We start from the raw sequence: 16694 nt of genomic DNA on the forward strand, positions 1-16694 counted from the left end.
TCTTTAGTGCAGTTTCCCACTATGTATGGATTTATCTCAAACACCCAGAGAAAAACTTATTTATTTCAATATTTGGAGATTTGCAAGTGCTTAGTAGTTGCTCTAATTTTTGCCTGCTTGTAAAACTAAGACTGTTTTCACTGTCTCTTGCTTACTCGCCTCATATCTGTTTGCCTCTGCTAATTTTCATCTTTTGTCCTGCTGTTGTTCTTTGTTTGTGCAGGTTGGCTCTTTATGTGTACGAGTACCTGCTGCATGTAGGAGCACAGAAGTCAGCACAGACCTTTCTCTCAGAGGTAAGTCACGAAAATGCTTTATGTGTTTGTGCCGGACTGCAGGCCATGTACTTTATGTGTCCACTCTGAAGGGTGGTCTGACCCTCATATAACATGTCGAACAAGTGTAGCGGCTAATTGAATTAGCCTGGCCTCGCAGTGCTGAGACAACAAGCTTTTTAACATTAGTGTTGCATTTAGTGGGACTGGAGCCGGCGCGCAGGGAGACTTATGATGCTTAGGCTGGAGCTGACGTCTCCGACTGACATCATTGTCTGATCCGCTCGGCAGCTTTGTGTTTGTCCCTCTCTTCCCATCTTGCTCTCCTCTGTTTTTATTATAATCTTCCTGCTCTCCTTCTCGTCTGTCTCTCCACTCCTCTCCCTGCGCTTGTCCTCACTTTAATTCCGCGGAGGTGAAAAGGTGATGAGGTGAAAAGGAGGTCAGCTGATGATTGTGCTTTGCAGTAAATGACGGTAAATTGCAATGTAGGAGACAGTAGCTAGAGGCTTGTTGTACATCGGCCAGAGGAAGAGGAGAACAAAGGGGGAAAGGGGGTGTGGGTGGTGGAAAAGGTTACATCATCAGCTGGCACCGATTCTCATCGCTCTTAGTGTGTGTTCGCACACGTGCGCACACGTACCTACACCTCAGTTTCTCTCAGACACCCTTTCCTCTCTGCCGTATCACTTGATCTCTCTTCCGCAGATGAAGAAGATAGGCGGTGTCATGTTCAAGTGTGGGAATGCATTCAGCGGGAGCGCAACAAGTATAAACACAGCCGCTTTTGTGCCGTCCGCATGCACACATATGCAAGCATACACGTGCACGTACACACAGAGCATAAACATGTTTGCAAAAAAAGTGTAACTGGTGCTGGAAGGGTGGGTTGTAGTACGGCTTTAAAGCCCTGTGTTATCATTCACATGGGTTTACAGCGCATCCTTATGCTCATGGAGCAGGAGCCCGGGGCGGCAATTCACAAATCGTAAAGGGATACCTTGATATAAATATCAAATCACAAACGGACAGCTTAGAAGAAGTGGCAAAAAGAAACCACGCAAACCTCTCAAACTAAATTGATGGCTCAAAGAAAAACAACAAAAAGATCTGAAACCTTAAAGACAATACAGCACAAATTCAAAAGGTTTACATTTTACGCGAGTAGGGGTGAAAACAAAACTGTGCCCATGTCACACATTGCCTACATCTGCCAGCAATCATGCTAAAGGGATCTTTCTGCAGCATGACCTCCTAAAAGACCTCCTGGGAATGCAGACCACAGGAAGACGGGATATGCGGGCACATTCGTTGTTTTTTGGGGGTTTTTCTCCACACTTTCCAGATGAAGGGGAAATACAAGAGACACTAGAAAGCGTCCTGACCTGAACTGTGTGCAATCTTGTTTGGTCTAAGCTGCAGCCAATTAAATGTGAGAAATGATGAATGTCATGCTCATTCTCGATTTTTTTCTGTATCGTTTCTGCCAGTTCGAGAAAGTAAAACCTTCTTTGTCATGGTGTGTAAATGGAAATTGCTGGCTGCCAATAGGGTTTACTGGAACTGCGAACTTAGACTAAAAGCATGCGGGCCAAACAAACAGGGGCAGTTCCTGACCCTCCCAAAACACTTCAAAGCAAACCATTCCTTCTAAAAGTCGCTGTGTCTGATCTGCAGCTGAGGTCAGGATGGTCTGATTGAACATGCGGTGATTCAGCTTTTCCTGTTATGTTAGCGCTTGTTCACACCGCTGCTGTAGCAGGTGGCACAATAGTCTTCTTCTTTTACTTGGATTAAACATAATATGAAGGGAAATTAAAAAAGATGAACATGAGGTCACTCTGAGAAGTCAGATGCAGACAAAACAATTGTGTCATTGTCTCACTACTGCTCACACTTTTCAGCTCTCTGTGTGTGGTGTGTGTGTGTGTGTGCATACAGGGTCAGAGCCAAGGTGTGGGCTCCAAACTCAAACCTGGTCACCACACACAATCAATAGAAAAGCCCATTAGTGGGGTAAACACATAGTCATAAGGCTGAAGTTACAACCACTAACTACTGTTTCTCTTGTGCTTTCCATGAACCACTGTGATTGTCCTCACATGGATCCATTTATGCAGCGCAGCCTTTGAGTTCTACTTGTCTAAGCCTTATCAAAAATTAAGACGAACATGGGGCTAAGCACAGTTCATCCATGAACACTGTGCTCAAAGTCGTCCTACACGTGGGTGATGTCACTGATTCTGACGAATGCTGCAATTGTAAACGACATGTTGGACTATGGTGTCAAGTCATCCCCATAACCGTTTATGCACACACTTGAGGCACGCTTGAAGTCGCTGCAAAACAAAGCAATCACTCTTCCTACTGTTGCAGCAATCTCCCTCTGTGCTCCTGCGTCGGTATATCGCTGAAATGCGTGGAGGAGCCAGGCTACGAGAATCGAGAGCCTAAAGTGACAGCAAAATGCACAGCACGTCAGCAGCGGTGATGTCATTTTTAGCTGTTTGCAAGGCCGACGACAGCCTGCAAGGTGCTACGTCTGTTTCAGCTGACGTGTCAGTCTGATGAACAGCGTCTGAAACCCTCCCACTGACGCTGTGTTTTTCTTTCTTCGGCACCAGTGAAGTTCACCGCGCTAACTTCAGCAGATTATCACATAAAATCCACAGCAGTTTTTCCAGCAGTAAGTAGAAAAAAAAAAACGATTTTCTCCTTCGTAGATAGCTCATTTTCTGCTTTTTAAATAACTATCTATTCCTCCGCCCACCCCCATCTGCACTTTTCCTGAACTGGGAATTTGCTTTATTATAAACTGCTTTTTTAAGCATGTTGTAACCATGTTCACTTCCACTGGAAACTACTTTGTTTTGGTGTCTTATTTGAGTGGTATGCTGCCCCAGAAGAAAAGAACATTTTCTTTTTTTCTCCACCTTGTTTTCACATTTCAGATATTTTATTTTTGATTCAAATCTTAATACCTTAAGATGCTCTTTTCTCTCTCTCTCTCTGTGTACCGATTTGTTTGAAATAATCACATCTCAAGATAACAGTAAGATCCGAAAGAGAAATTAATTTGCTTGTAAATGAGCCCGGACAATATCCGAAATTTGTCTCAGTGATCAGATTCAAATCTGTGTAATTTGTCTCGTGCTTTTCATTCGCATATGCTGTCACTCTCAAACTGAATTTTATCATAGGCTGATTTACTCTTGTGCTCCATGTTTCCTCTGTGGCGATAGTGGTTCTTGATTTGAGAAAGAAAACGCTGCTGTTAGCAAGTTTCCTCAGAGTCGATTGCCCAACACTTTTTTTTTTGCTCTGTATTGAAAACCTGACTTTAAGGATTAGTCGGTCAAATTTATTGACCTAATATGAGCCTAATATTATAGGATAAAGGCCTGAAGGCAGAGATACATGTGGGGTGGCTGTAGCTCAGGAGGTAGAGCAGGTCATCTACTAGTTGGAAGGTTGGGCAGAGAGTAAATGCGTGTTATTATTATGATTATTTGATGGAAAGCATGTATATGAATGGGCATGAATGAGGTATGTTGTATAAAGTACTATGAGTACTTCAGGTAGAGTAGAGAAGCGCTATATAAGAACCAGTCGAGTCCACATGCAGTAAAACTCTTATTCCACCTTGCTCAATGGCCATCTTCAAGAATTGCATTTTTTGCTGTCAGACTTATTTAGAAACTTGTCTGTGTTCATTTTTTTTAATAGGAAGGAAGGTAAAGAATTTAGAGAGAGCAGCAATAAATGAAACTCAAAGTTGATGAGCTCAGAATGATGGATAATGCTGTGAGGAGGAGACTGAAGGGTGTGTCGTAGGCCGCACAATAGTCTGGCTGGGCTCCTCAGGCCGGTACATGTCTATGACCTCATACCCTACACACCTCCTGACCGAGGAAGCAAACGCACACTTTCATGTACTCATGAATACAAGAGCTTTCAGGCACACATAAACCCACTTATCCACTTATGATTCCACGAGAATCATAACATAATTACTTAATGGCGTGTGTTATAAGAATTCCCTCGCACCCTCTTTAACCTTATAAAGCAGGTAATTCAGATGTCAGGCATGTTGTTATACTTGCTATGTTTCTGAAGGATCTCATTCTCTCTGTGTGTGTGTGTGTGTGTGTGTGTGTGTGTGTGTGTGTGTGTGTGTGTGTGTGTGTGTGTGTGTGTGTGTGTGTGTGTGTGTGTGTGTGTGTGTGTGTCTCAAGATCCGATGGGAGAAGAACATCACATTAGGAGAACCTCCGGGGTTCCTCCACTCATGGTGGTGGTGAGTGCGTTTTTTTTATGGGAATTGATACAAGATCCATTCTTTTTATTGCCGTTTCTGTTCATTCCATCACTGCCATGACTGAATAAAATTATCTCTCCTCCTGTGTTTGTCTTTATCTCATCAGCCCTTCCTCAGTTAACTGTTTGCATGCTGTGATAGTGAATTTGAAGTCATCTGCTGCAATGTTGATAACAAAAAAAACCCAACTTATTTTCTGGATGCCAGATTACCAGAGCTTTGTCATGGCCTATCTTTTCTTTATTTCAAAGGGTTCGGCTTTATAATATTGTCTCTTTCTGTGCTTTGTAGTGTTTTCTGGGACCTGTACTGTGCAGCTCCAGAGAGAAGAGACACATGTGAACACTCCAGTGAGGCAAAGGCCTTCCACGACTACGTGAGTCTGCGCTGACGCGGCTTTTCATCCTTATTCTGGCTCAGTGGCGCTCTCATATTAATTCAGAAATCTATGCTGGATGGTGTCATGTTATAAGGAGACCAATGCCAGTGTGCAGTATTGAATAAACAGATGATCAAATCATATAATATCCTTAACCAGGAAATTATGAAGTAACTAAAAAAAATATGACAAATAGTGTTTTATCTGCTTTTTTTGCAGAGCAGTAGAGTCTGTTGCGGGTCATGCTTGTGTTTGATTGTGGCTTTGATGGAAAGGCAGAGTCTAATTCACAGTGTAAAAATCTTCACATCTCTGCTGGATGAAAGCATTTTGAGAAGTTGCATAGAAAAATATTCTTTTATGATATGAAACTGGAGAAAACTGGATTGTTTCCAGATTTTATTGTGTTGTGTTCACCTAGCTCTTAAAATTCTTAAAATTAGAGCTAATATATTTTATTTAGTAAGGCCACCGCACCTTTTTGGTGGTCTCCTTGGGGAAAGCTGCTTTTAGTTCCCTCACTGAAGTTTTAACTACTTGCACTTGTTCCTCTGACATATGTGCTGGGTTTCTGCTGTTGTGTCAAAACGATGCCCCTTCAGCTAGATTTTATTTTGATAGGAAGAAGCCGCAGGGAGCCAAATCTGAGGCCACTCAGATCGCTTCATTTCAGTTGGTTTGCGCTGAATGTCTACTCTCAGTTGCTGCAGCATGCTAAAGGGTGCTAACATTTAACTCTGACCCCAGCTGCACAGTCAACTTTAAAATAAATAAATAAAGAGACGATGACAAGCTTGCTCCTAGCTGCACTCCTGCCCTCATGTGCCACCTTTGGACAGTAAAAGAACCGCTGTTTAGTCCCCCTAAGATCCAGCTCTCATCAAGGGGTGGGTTTTAATAATCGATTCATCGATTAAAATCGATTCTGGCTTGGATAACGTGATATTGATTCATTAAAATCCTGAATCGATTTTTTTATATAAATGTATTTTGCCCAAAATTCCAGAATCTCAGGTGAAACGTCACAAAATTTTGACAACCACCAAACATTTAAAACAGTAAATGAGAGCAGGTCCACGGCTTCTGCACAAAGACGTAAACGCAAAGCGCGGACCCGCAGATCAGAATCAGTGAGATGTCGCCTTTCTCACCCGACGGCACAGACACGGTCAGGGCTGAAAGCCGACAGCTCGCTGACTCTGATGTTTCGGCGGGTCCGCGCTTTGTGTTTACGCCCGTTTTGCGTTGATTCTAAAGCTGTTAGTTTTATCTCTCCAAACAATATTGACCGAACCAGCAGCAAAAGAAGATCCAAACTACGCTTCACATAAACATCGTCATGGACTCCCTCTGACTTTTGCTGTTTTGCTTCCACCACAATAAAATCACACTTCATGCACAGCTCTCTCTCTCTTTCTCAGTGTACTTCAAGAACAGTTTCCCATCTATCCCCGAAATCTGTTTTCTGCATTATTCGCTTGCTTGTTACACACAAGGCTACCGTTGTTTACAGCGCTGTCGGACGATGTTTTGTTTTTCCTTTTACTTACTTCCGAAAAGAAAACCTAATTTCTGCTGTTCAACAGGCTTCTGAACAAATTTAAACTTTTTAAAATGATACAAAATGCAAAACGCTTAGCTGTGTCTGTAATCAAACCGCTGTAACTTCAGAGGTAATGTTCATATGTTGATTAATGGTTTTCTTTCGTTTTTGTTGTACTGCAGAATATTTTTATAAAATCCCAGGCCAGGAAAATCACCTTCATGTTTTTCTGTTTTATCTTCAGCTACTTTGACACAAAGGCATCTGCTGTGATGCTCACACCTTTGATAAAGTCTGGAAAGTGTCAGCCTTCTTTTTATAGATACAAAAATATGTAAATGTTCTGATCTGAATTATAATATTTCTGACTGTCTGAGGCAAAATTTCCCAGATTGAATCGAATTGAATCGAATCAATTCAGGACCTTGTGGATCGGAATTGAATCTATTCTAGAAATCAGTGACGATACCCAGCCCTACTATGATCCTCGACATGAGAGTCGTGTCAGTCTGACACAATTCTGCAAATTTAAAACCTGTGATGTCAGAGATGCTCGAGCACAAAAAAAAAAAAGAAAAAACAGCCACGAGTAGCCATGTTGCTAAGAGTACCCAGAGGTGCACAAGGAGATGCCCTTGAAGATCAGATTGTTCAAATTTAACTTTGCGATTGTAACGTGTATTCTGTTCATTAATAAATTCATTTATGGATACAGTTTAATTTTTAAACTTCATGTTGAGTAGATTGAGACTCTACAATATTAATCCCGGAAGCTGTGGTCATCCAGTTTATTGCCACCCAAAAATATACTGAACTACAACACTGCAGCGGCATCTCTGTGTCCTGCTTCCTACTCGCCATATTTAAGGATTGTAGCATTATAGCTCACCTAATGTTGCGTTGTTGTTGACAAAAATGACACAGTGGGATGTATTTAGATCATAAAGTTTAGACAGCTGACATTTATTTCTCACATCTATTGTGAGGCTCGTGTACTGAGCACACTCAGTTTCTCATATGGCGGCAACTTGTCTTCACAGCCTTGCAAAATGGTTTCATCCCATCATGAATCTTTGATCTTAAGTGGCGTTTAATGGAACGCTTGTTGTGATGTTTGTGATGGAGTGCAGAGACCTCAGTGCATAACTTAAGGTTTCTACCTGCTTCCTCTTGTATTCTACCACAGCAGCCTTAAAATGCAGCACATACTGCATCGTGCACATTTATGCTGTAGAGCAGCCTGGGCAGTGAGACGCAGGCTCGTGTAGTGGAAACACTGTTTATGGCTGTGTTTTCTCAATGTGGCTCCACTTCACTGCTGTTGTTCTTGCACATTAAGGGTAGATCCAGCCTTCACCACTAAAGAGTGGAATACAGTGAGAAGTGCCAGAGCTCCTGAAGTTTTACATTAACTGGCGACTGTGTGAGAGGAAGTGTGGTCCTCGTTTTGAGTTTGGAGGTGCTTGTGTGTGCGCTGGGGTCTTCTCCTGCTTTTTATGTTGTTGTTGTTTTTCCCTCAGGAGCGTGCAGTCTGACTCATCACATTTCTCTCCAGTGGTTTATTGAGATGTATTGTTGGAAGTGCACAGGTCAGGGGTTTCTGCCTAGCCCAGCAGGATCTTCTCTCTCTCCCCCTACGTGTGTGGCTCTGTGGTTTACTCCCTTTTTTCCTTTAAGCTTGCAGTCCTGTGGAACGAGGGATGGGGGTTCACTTCCTCACTTCCCCTTTTATCTGCATACAGTCGGTGTGTGTATGCGTGCCCGTGTGCGTACGCAGGTGATGCTGCTGATGCCGGCGATGATGATCGGGGTGATGAATAGGCACTCTGAGGACGAGGCAGCGATGTGATGATGTCATCCCGGCTCCCAAGGAGGGAGCTGGAGGGCATCGTGACCTCAGGCCTGAGAGACAAACAAAAAAGAGAGGAGACAGGCAGAGAGAAACATGGAAGCAAGGAGATGTATGAAAATAAATAAGAGGGAAAAACACTGGTGAGATAAACGCTTTGCGATTCATGTCAATAATTTGTAACACAAAAAGCAAAAAAACCAAAAACAAAACATAAAAACCGAGTAATTAAGTATTTGTAGTGGAAGCAGCCACAACAGTATGTTGTTGTTTTTCTATGTGTCTGATCAGAATCTATTCAATTCAGAAATCATTCAGAATGTATCTTAACGTGATTAGCTAAGGCCACCAGCAGCATCTCATTCTTACGTTTCCTGCAGGGATGTAATCAGAGAATTATAATTAGACCAATTGTAATTAGACCAAGGTCACTTTCAATCAACTGCTCCAATGCAACACTACATCTCGCAGCCAATGAGAGGTACTTCCCACATATCTGCCACTCAATTAAAACAAAACGAGAGGACAACTGTGGTGGACGTCGTTAGAAGGAAGAAGGAACACGCCTTAATTTGATGCCCGTGTCTCTCTTTCAGTCTCCTGACTTTGAGACTGGCGGAGATTTTAATCAGACATTTTCATGGTAATTATTTTCAGATAGCTAATTACTGAGTGAAGTCCTAATTAATGCTGCAGAGATATAGGAGCTCGCTGGCATCATCTTTGTGTCCCACTCCTTTGATAATTGATGGGATTGTGACAAGGCTTTTGACTTCATTTGCGAGTTTATCCCAGTTTGAACTACCTACTGTAGATACATTTGGCTTTGTGCGAATCTGATTGAAACGGTTTGATTTGTGCTCTCTCTTGTTTGCGTGTGCGTGGGATTCATGCATATGGTTTTGTTATGTAGATGCCAATCATATAACTAGATTTGAGCGCGTGGGGATGGTCTTCTAGGACATTAATACAGTAATCTAATGTTAAAAATGGAAGAAAGAAAAGGCTGATGAACAAAGTGAAGAGAGATGCAGCGTTATTGATTTCCATCCTCAGACAAAGCTTTTCAGGCATCAGAAAGGCCGTTTACAGTTCTGTTAAGTGCTTTGTAAATTGTGTTCTCAATACTAAATGAGCGGTTTCCATTTGCAAGGGCCCATGGAGTCACATAAACAAGTTATTTTTAAATTCTCATGCCTGGCCCGGAAATGATCCTATTAGAGACAAAAGTCAGACTCGTTTCTGTGTTGGAAGAATATACATCACAGACCCGTGCGTGTCATTTCAGGGGTTTTTCCTGACAGCGTTGCGAGTTTGAAAACGGACACCTGTTTCACAGCTGTGCTATCAGAAAAAAGTATGCACTGTGTTAAGTGCATTAGTGTGTAATTGTGTGTAAATTGTAAATGTGTGTGTAGCACTTACATAATTCCCACAGCACTCTTACTACTATAACTTTCTCTGTGTAGATTATTCTTACAAGCTCTTGAATAGAGACTTTGTTAAAGAGGCGAACTGGTACAAGGAGTGCTGGTGACCTTGAAATCTTCGGGGGAGTTGGGGAGAACTCTTAACTGAACTCCACGGAGAAGATGCCTGACTTTTGATTTCAGGAGATTATCAGTGTTTGACAGAAGTACTGGTTGTGCTGTGCAGTCTTAAGATAAGTATGTGCTTTAACTGAAGAAAGTCACTGGGTGAAACGCTATCCTTGATGAATCCAAGTTGTTGTTTAAAAAGTGCTTATTGTGAACTAAAGTATGCTTTAAGCTAAAATGCTCTAGTCTGTGTCAGTAGGTGGACCTCTGATATACTAGAGGTCATCTGAGTGAGCTCCAATAATGTTGCTGAATTGGCAAACACTACAATAACAAAAGATCTCTGCAAGGCTAAATTATCTACAACTCCCATATTATGCACCTATTACCAAGTTAATGTAAGTTTCACAGTGTGAGCTCAGAATCAGATCAGGTCGTATACTCCTGGTATTAGCCCTGTGCCAAATAAGGTGCTTCAGAGTTGCTGCAGCCCCCCCCCCCCCCCCCCCCCCCCTTTCAGGAAAACTGCTGTGCATTTCCTGCCCATGCCACAGAAACCCCGGCCAAAACAAGGCAGGAGAACTTCTGTGGTTGCCATGTGGCTCACAGACCTGAATGAGTGTGAGTGACACAAAAGCCATTCTCTCTCTGCTCTACTATTGTCCTTCACTTCACTTTACAGTTATAAAATCAGGATTTCAAAAGTGCAGCACAGCGACTCTGGTGTCTCTACGCCCGCTATTCAGTCATTATCTCATTCTCATTCACTTATCTAACAACATAGAAATATGTCATCGAAAAAGTCTATATTGTGAAATGGCGGCATTAACCCCTTAATGCCTAATGTATTGTATTTGATACACACAATTTGTGGGAGTTTTTTCTCCCAAAATAACCTAAATGAATACAGCACATTTTTGAGCAATACATTGCAAAAAAAAAGACTAAATATCAAACCAGTTAAATTCTAAAGAGTTCAGAAAGAATATATTTCAAAGAATATATTTTTTCATGGTTCAAAGGGCTTTAAAGGGTTAAAATAATGTATATTTGAGCCCAGAAGATAGGAGAGAACATAGACTGTAAATAAAAGAGGTCCCAGAAGTGACAAGTCAGGAGTGGCTGTGACTGAATCAGAGGGGCACTCAATCACATGACGAAGCACACCCAGCTTTATCCTCTTTTTTCAGTATAAAGGGCATGATTTACCTAATGTCATGTTGTACTTATTCAGACTTGAAACTAGCAACTGAGATCACAAACTCATTAAGAAGGTGTTTACTGATGTTACAGTACGACAAAGCCGAGGGCTGTTTTTTTTCCACAGACTTCAATTCAGCTGGATTTCTTTTTGCAGCTGGATGAGTTGCCTCAGGCTGGCCATTAGGGGAAAAAAATGCAGGTTTAAGACAATTTGCATCATTTTTTCTTTTCAAACTTGGAAGCTATGTACATCTTTTCTATACAGTCTGTGAGAGAAAATTAAACAGACGGTAACTTTATTCATTTGTGAATGTTTTGGAGAAGGTCTTCTGTCCTCTGACATGTGAAGACTCATTTGGCTTGCTTTGCTCATAGCTAAGACATTTTAAAGCTAGAAAAGGCAAAAGGCATTTTCACAATATGGGATCTTCAAGATGAGCAAAGGTGACAGATGGATGAACTGGAGACTGAGTAGACATAAAATGTGCTAGTAGTCAGGCAGCAGTGTTACAGGCAAGTATTATAGCAGAGGGAGCCTGGTATCATTGTGTGGCATCACTGTGGGAGATAGCAGGCACACAGCAGTTAGGGGAAGAAGAGATCAAGGAGGAGTGCCAAGAGCAACCCCCTTTGATAAAAATGCCTTGTCTCATGCTGTCAGATCTTACATTCATACTCTCCCCCTCATGCATGGAAGTGCATTCATAGCGTGCACTGTGACAGCAGCACGTATATTGTGTCATTATTGTTAAGCTACACCATAAACAGATTGGTAAATATGTAACAACACTCTGTGCTGCTTTATTCATTTACATACATATGGTTCTCAAACAGTAGTGTTTGATAAGCACGAGTGCACACATCCTGTACCGTACTGCCTGTGAGATGCTGAAGGACAAGCAGCCACTGTCTGCGCTGAGAGACATGTGAAGTAAAAATGTATGCTGTTTCAGTATATTAAAGGACACTAAGTGCACAGCCGACCTTAGACTTTCCTTTATTCTCTCTCTCTAGTATTACTGAGTCATAAAAACAGTTGTTACCCTAAATGTTCTACGTCATAATGAAAACATTCTTGCAAATATGTTAACCTGCTGATCTTTCCTAACTTAAACAGTCTGGTTTAGCAGCACTCCTAGGAGTTCCGAGACACATCTACATTAATAAACATCACACCTCAGCAAGCCAAAATTCTTACAGCCATGCTTTTGACTGTGAGACTTCCTTTCCCCTGAAGTCATCGTCTCAAGCTGAGCTGCCTCCCAATCTTCATCAGTAAAACCTTTCTAACTACTGTCTTAAGCTAAACCCTGCAGCTTCATTTTTGATCTCTTTGTTTCTTATAGATACAGTCACAGTGCACTGCATTAAAACAATTTGAGGATTACTACTAAATATTCAGGAAAGTGTCCATGGAGATAGCTAGAGATGGCAAGTTACTTAATATTTTCCTGACACCTAAGACTCCATACCCCCAATTCTCTTAGAGAGAATGCTTTACTCTCTAAGTAATGTCCCTAAGAGGCTAAGAGACTGGTCAGCAACAATCTCCCAACCATCAGTTGAGACGGAAAACATTCCCCAACCGGTTCCCAAGTGGTTGCTGGAGGTTGATGGCAGTCAGTGTGAAATCAATTGCGAAAGCCTCAGTCATGGATGCTTAGAGACCAGTCAGTGACCCCCCCCCTTGACCCCATGTTGCTGTGTATTCCTTAACCAGTTGGCAAGTGGTTGCAACAGGTTTGTTATGCTGCACCCAAAACCTCCTTGCAATTGCTTTGGTTGTTTGCAGATTGCTGTTATTGCCTGTAGTTTGCATCAAAGATGCCGACTTGCCTGGGCAGGGCTCGCAAAATCGCTAGCCCGAAGTCCCGGGGCTAGCGATTTTTCCAGTCGGGCTACCAAAATCTATCTCTGCCCTGCCCGTCGGGCTATTGTAGGAAGGAAAAATATATGTCAATGCTTTTGCATTCTTTCGGAAATGTAGCTGGGTAATTATGTCATTGGCATCGGTGAGCCACCGTCAACATGTGACATATTGAAATCGCGTTTGAATTTGCGCTTGTTTTTTGCTTTCACTTTGCAATCGTGTGAACTATGTATAGAGAGCGACATCACTGAGTGATGATAATTTGCGCACCAATTCCTCTGACATCGTCTTATCAATCGTTAGCTTACTATGCAAACATGACAAGTGAAATCTCCCGCAGCAAGCTTAAACATATGAGAGGTTGATCGCGCAGAGAATCGCTGATGGTTATGTGTGTGTGTGTGTGTAAAAGCAGCAGGATATATATTTTAGTTCTGCTGAGCCAAATAAGACAGGTCAGGGTGAAGAAGTGACAGCCAAAGAAAAGCTTACCACAAAACGGAAAGGTTATGACAAATCAGACTATAAGGCAAAAAGAAAGTGCAGCTTTATGGTTTCATGGACAAAAGAATCTCTGTGGCTGCAATATGACGAGCTAAATAACCAGGGCTGCACATAAGTGGTCCGCAGGTGCGCATTCGCTGTCAAAGAAAAAAAAAAGAAAAAAAAACGCGCACAAGATATGAAGTTGCAACACGTGTTTGCATACATAAGATTTTCTGGAGGAGGACAGACATTTGTTTAAAACTCTTAAAGATGTCGAAGAAGCTCCTTTAAGCAATTACTTTGGTGTTCCTCCACCTCCAAAGAAATGTCAGAAGGAGTCCGAACCACAAAAGAAGCACGTATTCTCGGAAAAGTGGTTGCAGGAGGTGATCTGGCTTCAAACAAATGATGAACGCACAGAGATGTGGTGCGGAATGTGCCGTGAAAATCCCACTCTAGCGGACAAAAACAGTGCTTTTTATATGGACGCAAACGCGCGTTGCAACTTCTTATCTGGTGCGGGTCTTTTATTTTGACAGCGAATGCGCACCTGCGGACCACTTATGTGCACCCGTGTAAATAACATAATGTTCTGCCGGGTGTGTTGTTGGTTTTCTCTCGATTTCTGAGTCGACAAGCGCCTTTGTTACTGGGACCAGTCATTTTAAAAAAGGCCCCCATTAGAAGCCATGAGAAATGCAAGAAATGCATTATTGCTCAGTCTGCAATATCTTTCCCAGAACAAACACCAATTGCAAATAACATACTAAAAATAAACCTGAAAAATCTGTTTATAACAGCGTACTATGTTGCAAAGAGTGAACTACCACTGGCAAAATTTAGCAGTCTTTGCAAACTTCAAAAAGCAAATGGCCTAGATCTTGGTTCCACTTGTCTCTTACCCGTGACTTCAGTGGAAATTTTAAATTCAGGATCTGACACAGACTGATTCATGTTCTACACAGTTCTTACAAGTTCATAGAAATTTCTGTTCAATTAGAACCAAGTATTTGAGTTGATGATTGTAATTTTTATACAATATTATACTTTAATGTATAATATTGTAAAGGAAACAAAACAGGAAACAAAACATCAATCAAAAAATTGCTCTCTTTTTTTATTCGGACTACTTACATTTATTTTGGGCTACCAAAAACTGAAGAGTCCCTGCCCGAAGGGCTACCAGGGATTTTGAAATTTTGAGAGCCCTGCTGGGCATAGCCAAGTGGCAGAAGGCTTCTAATTAGATTGTCTAAGAATTTCATCTCTACTTTTTGCAGATGTTGTGGTTCTATTGGGTTCATCAGGTGGTGGCCTCCAGCTCGCACTGGAGTGGTTTGCAACCAAGTGGGAAGTGGCGGGAATGAGAATCGGCACCTCTAAGTCTGTAGCCAAGGTCCTTAGCAGGAAAAGTGTAGAGTGCCCACTACATGTCAGGTTCGATTTAGAGCCTAAAGTGGGGGAGTTTAAGTGTTGGGGTCTTGTTCACGACGGTTTATTGGTCAATCTACATCCCTACCCTCGCCTATGGTCACGAGCTGTGGGTAGTAACCGAAAAAACTAGATTGCGGATACAAGCAGTGGAAATTAGCCACGAGGAGACCTCAGCCTTTCAATGGGACTCAGAGTAGAGCTGCTACTCCTCCACATCGAAAGGAGCCAGCTAAGGTGGTTTGGGCATCTAACAAGGATGGCTCCTGGGCGCCTCCGGGGTGAGGTGTTCCAGTCATGTCCCACCATGACTGGAGATCCCAGGCAGACTAATGGCACACTGGAGAGATTATATTTCTCCATCTCTTGGTTTGGGATTGCCTTGGTGTTTCCATAGATAAGCTAGAGGGGGTGGCTGGGGAGAGGGATGTTTGGGCTTGTCTGCTTAAGCTGCTGCCCCAGTGACTTGGCCCTGGATAGGTGGAACAAAATGGATAGATAGATGGATAATGCAGCACAAGCAGTAAATGGAGAATATTCATCTTCAAAGTAAAAGTGGTAGTAAAGCATAGCTTTTACTTTAAGGTTAACATTTTGTAGAGTTGGTTTTTTTTATCGCACTTTTTCAAGTTTTACTATTGATTGCCAAGTAGATGACAAGTGTTTGCAGATAAGTAGGCACTGTCCTCCATAGAAACTACCAGCAATTGCTCGCCAACCCATCCAGGAATGCATGTTGTTTCTTCACAACCAGTGGTTGCTAGATAGTCACCGTCTGGTTTCTAGGCATCTGTGACAGGGACCTAAATAAATTACCACATTTAAAGAAAAAAAAAGTTGTTTCATTAACATATGTGCTCTCAGTCTCTACTGCATTTTTCTTCCAACTAGTCTCCTTTCCTTAGTGTGTATGCTGTGCTGGCACACAGGGAACAGAGGAAAGAAAGTCGACTCATTCCTTAAAGTAAAACATTCTTAAACAACTTGAAACCTTAAACCTTATATTATACTGGTCCATAGAGATGAGAGATACCATATGATGAGGTGGCCATGGTGAACCCTGTTTAGAGCAAGGCTCAAGGGGATTGGAAGAATATGGTGGAGAAGTATGGGGACACAATAATAAAAGTCCTGAGTTTGTTATAATAACTGAAAAATGACTGTTTTGAGTTCTGCAGTTTTAATATCTGATCATATCGTATCACCGAACAAACCTGAGCTCGGACAGCACGTTTCAGTGGTATGAATGCAAACCTGAATTTTGACCAGAACCTGAGCTTGTTTGTGTGCATTTGAACAGATGGGAAGAAAAAAAAACAGACTGGACAGAGACAACCTAGAAACAGAGACTCCGTTGGCTCAAGTATTGTGGGTAACAAGCTGATTCCAACCAGCAGAGAGCCAATGGGGGTTGGGGAGACCCCCGGTCTGTTTCCAGGGAAACAGAGCTCTATCTCCTCCTCCACCCCACAAAACCTCTCACTCCCTCTCTCTTTGTCTCTGTCCATGTCTCTCTCTCTCTCTCTCTCTCTTACACGCTCCCATGTTCTTTCTTGGCGGTGTTGAGGAGGAGGGAGATGATGAGGTGACTCACTGTAACATCATTGCCATGGCAATGAAGAGCGAACCAAGAGGAGAGAAAGAGAATGGGAATTTCCATAGGTGGAGGAGAGATGGAAATGGCTGTCACGATCTCTGTTTTAAAAATCAAAATGGAAATTTCAGTGTGGCGCCACTTATACTGAAATATTTCTTTACCAAAAACCCACATTTCTACCTTTCCCTGCCTACTACTTCATCTT

The 16694-nt window shown here is 42.2% G+C and overlaps 1 protein-coding gene across 5 annotated transcripts in view; it reads left to right on the forward strand.

The window, feature by feature from the left end:
• Positions 1-16694, forward strand: part of ssbp2a (single stranded DNA binding protein 2a) — a 61460-nt gene that overhangs the window by 23913 nt on the left and 20853 nt on the right. For all 5 annotated transcript variants that reach the window (XR_015131826.1, XR_015131825.1, XR_015131824.1 and 2 more), the window contains exons 2-4: positions 224-296; positions 4511-4572; positions 4885-4969. Coding sequence is in view for 1 of the 5 variants with exons in the window: in XM_086314096.1 (XP_086170222.1) it covers positions 224-296; positions 4511-4572; positions 4885-4969 (220 nt within the window). In the remaining 4 variants the exon portion in view is untranslated. The remainder of the gene's footprint in view (positions 1-223; positions 297-4510; positions 4573-4884; positions 4970-16694) is intronic.

The sequence above is a fragment of the Aulonocara sp. 'chitande type north' Nkhata Bay genome, linkage group LG12 (genome assembly GCF_057382095.1).
Source record: "Aulonocara sp. 'chitande type north' Nkhata Bay isolate Kocher_YH1m ecotype deep benthic linkage group LG12, A_spYH_male_GT1.1, whole genome shotgun sequence".
Lineage (NCBI taxonomy): Eukaryota > Metazoa > Chordata > Actinopteri > Cichliformes > Cichlidae > Aulonocara > Aulonocara sp. 'chitande type north' Nkhata Bay.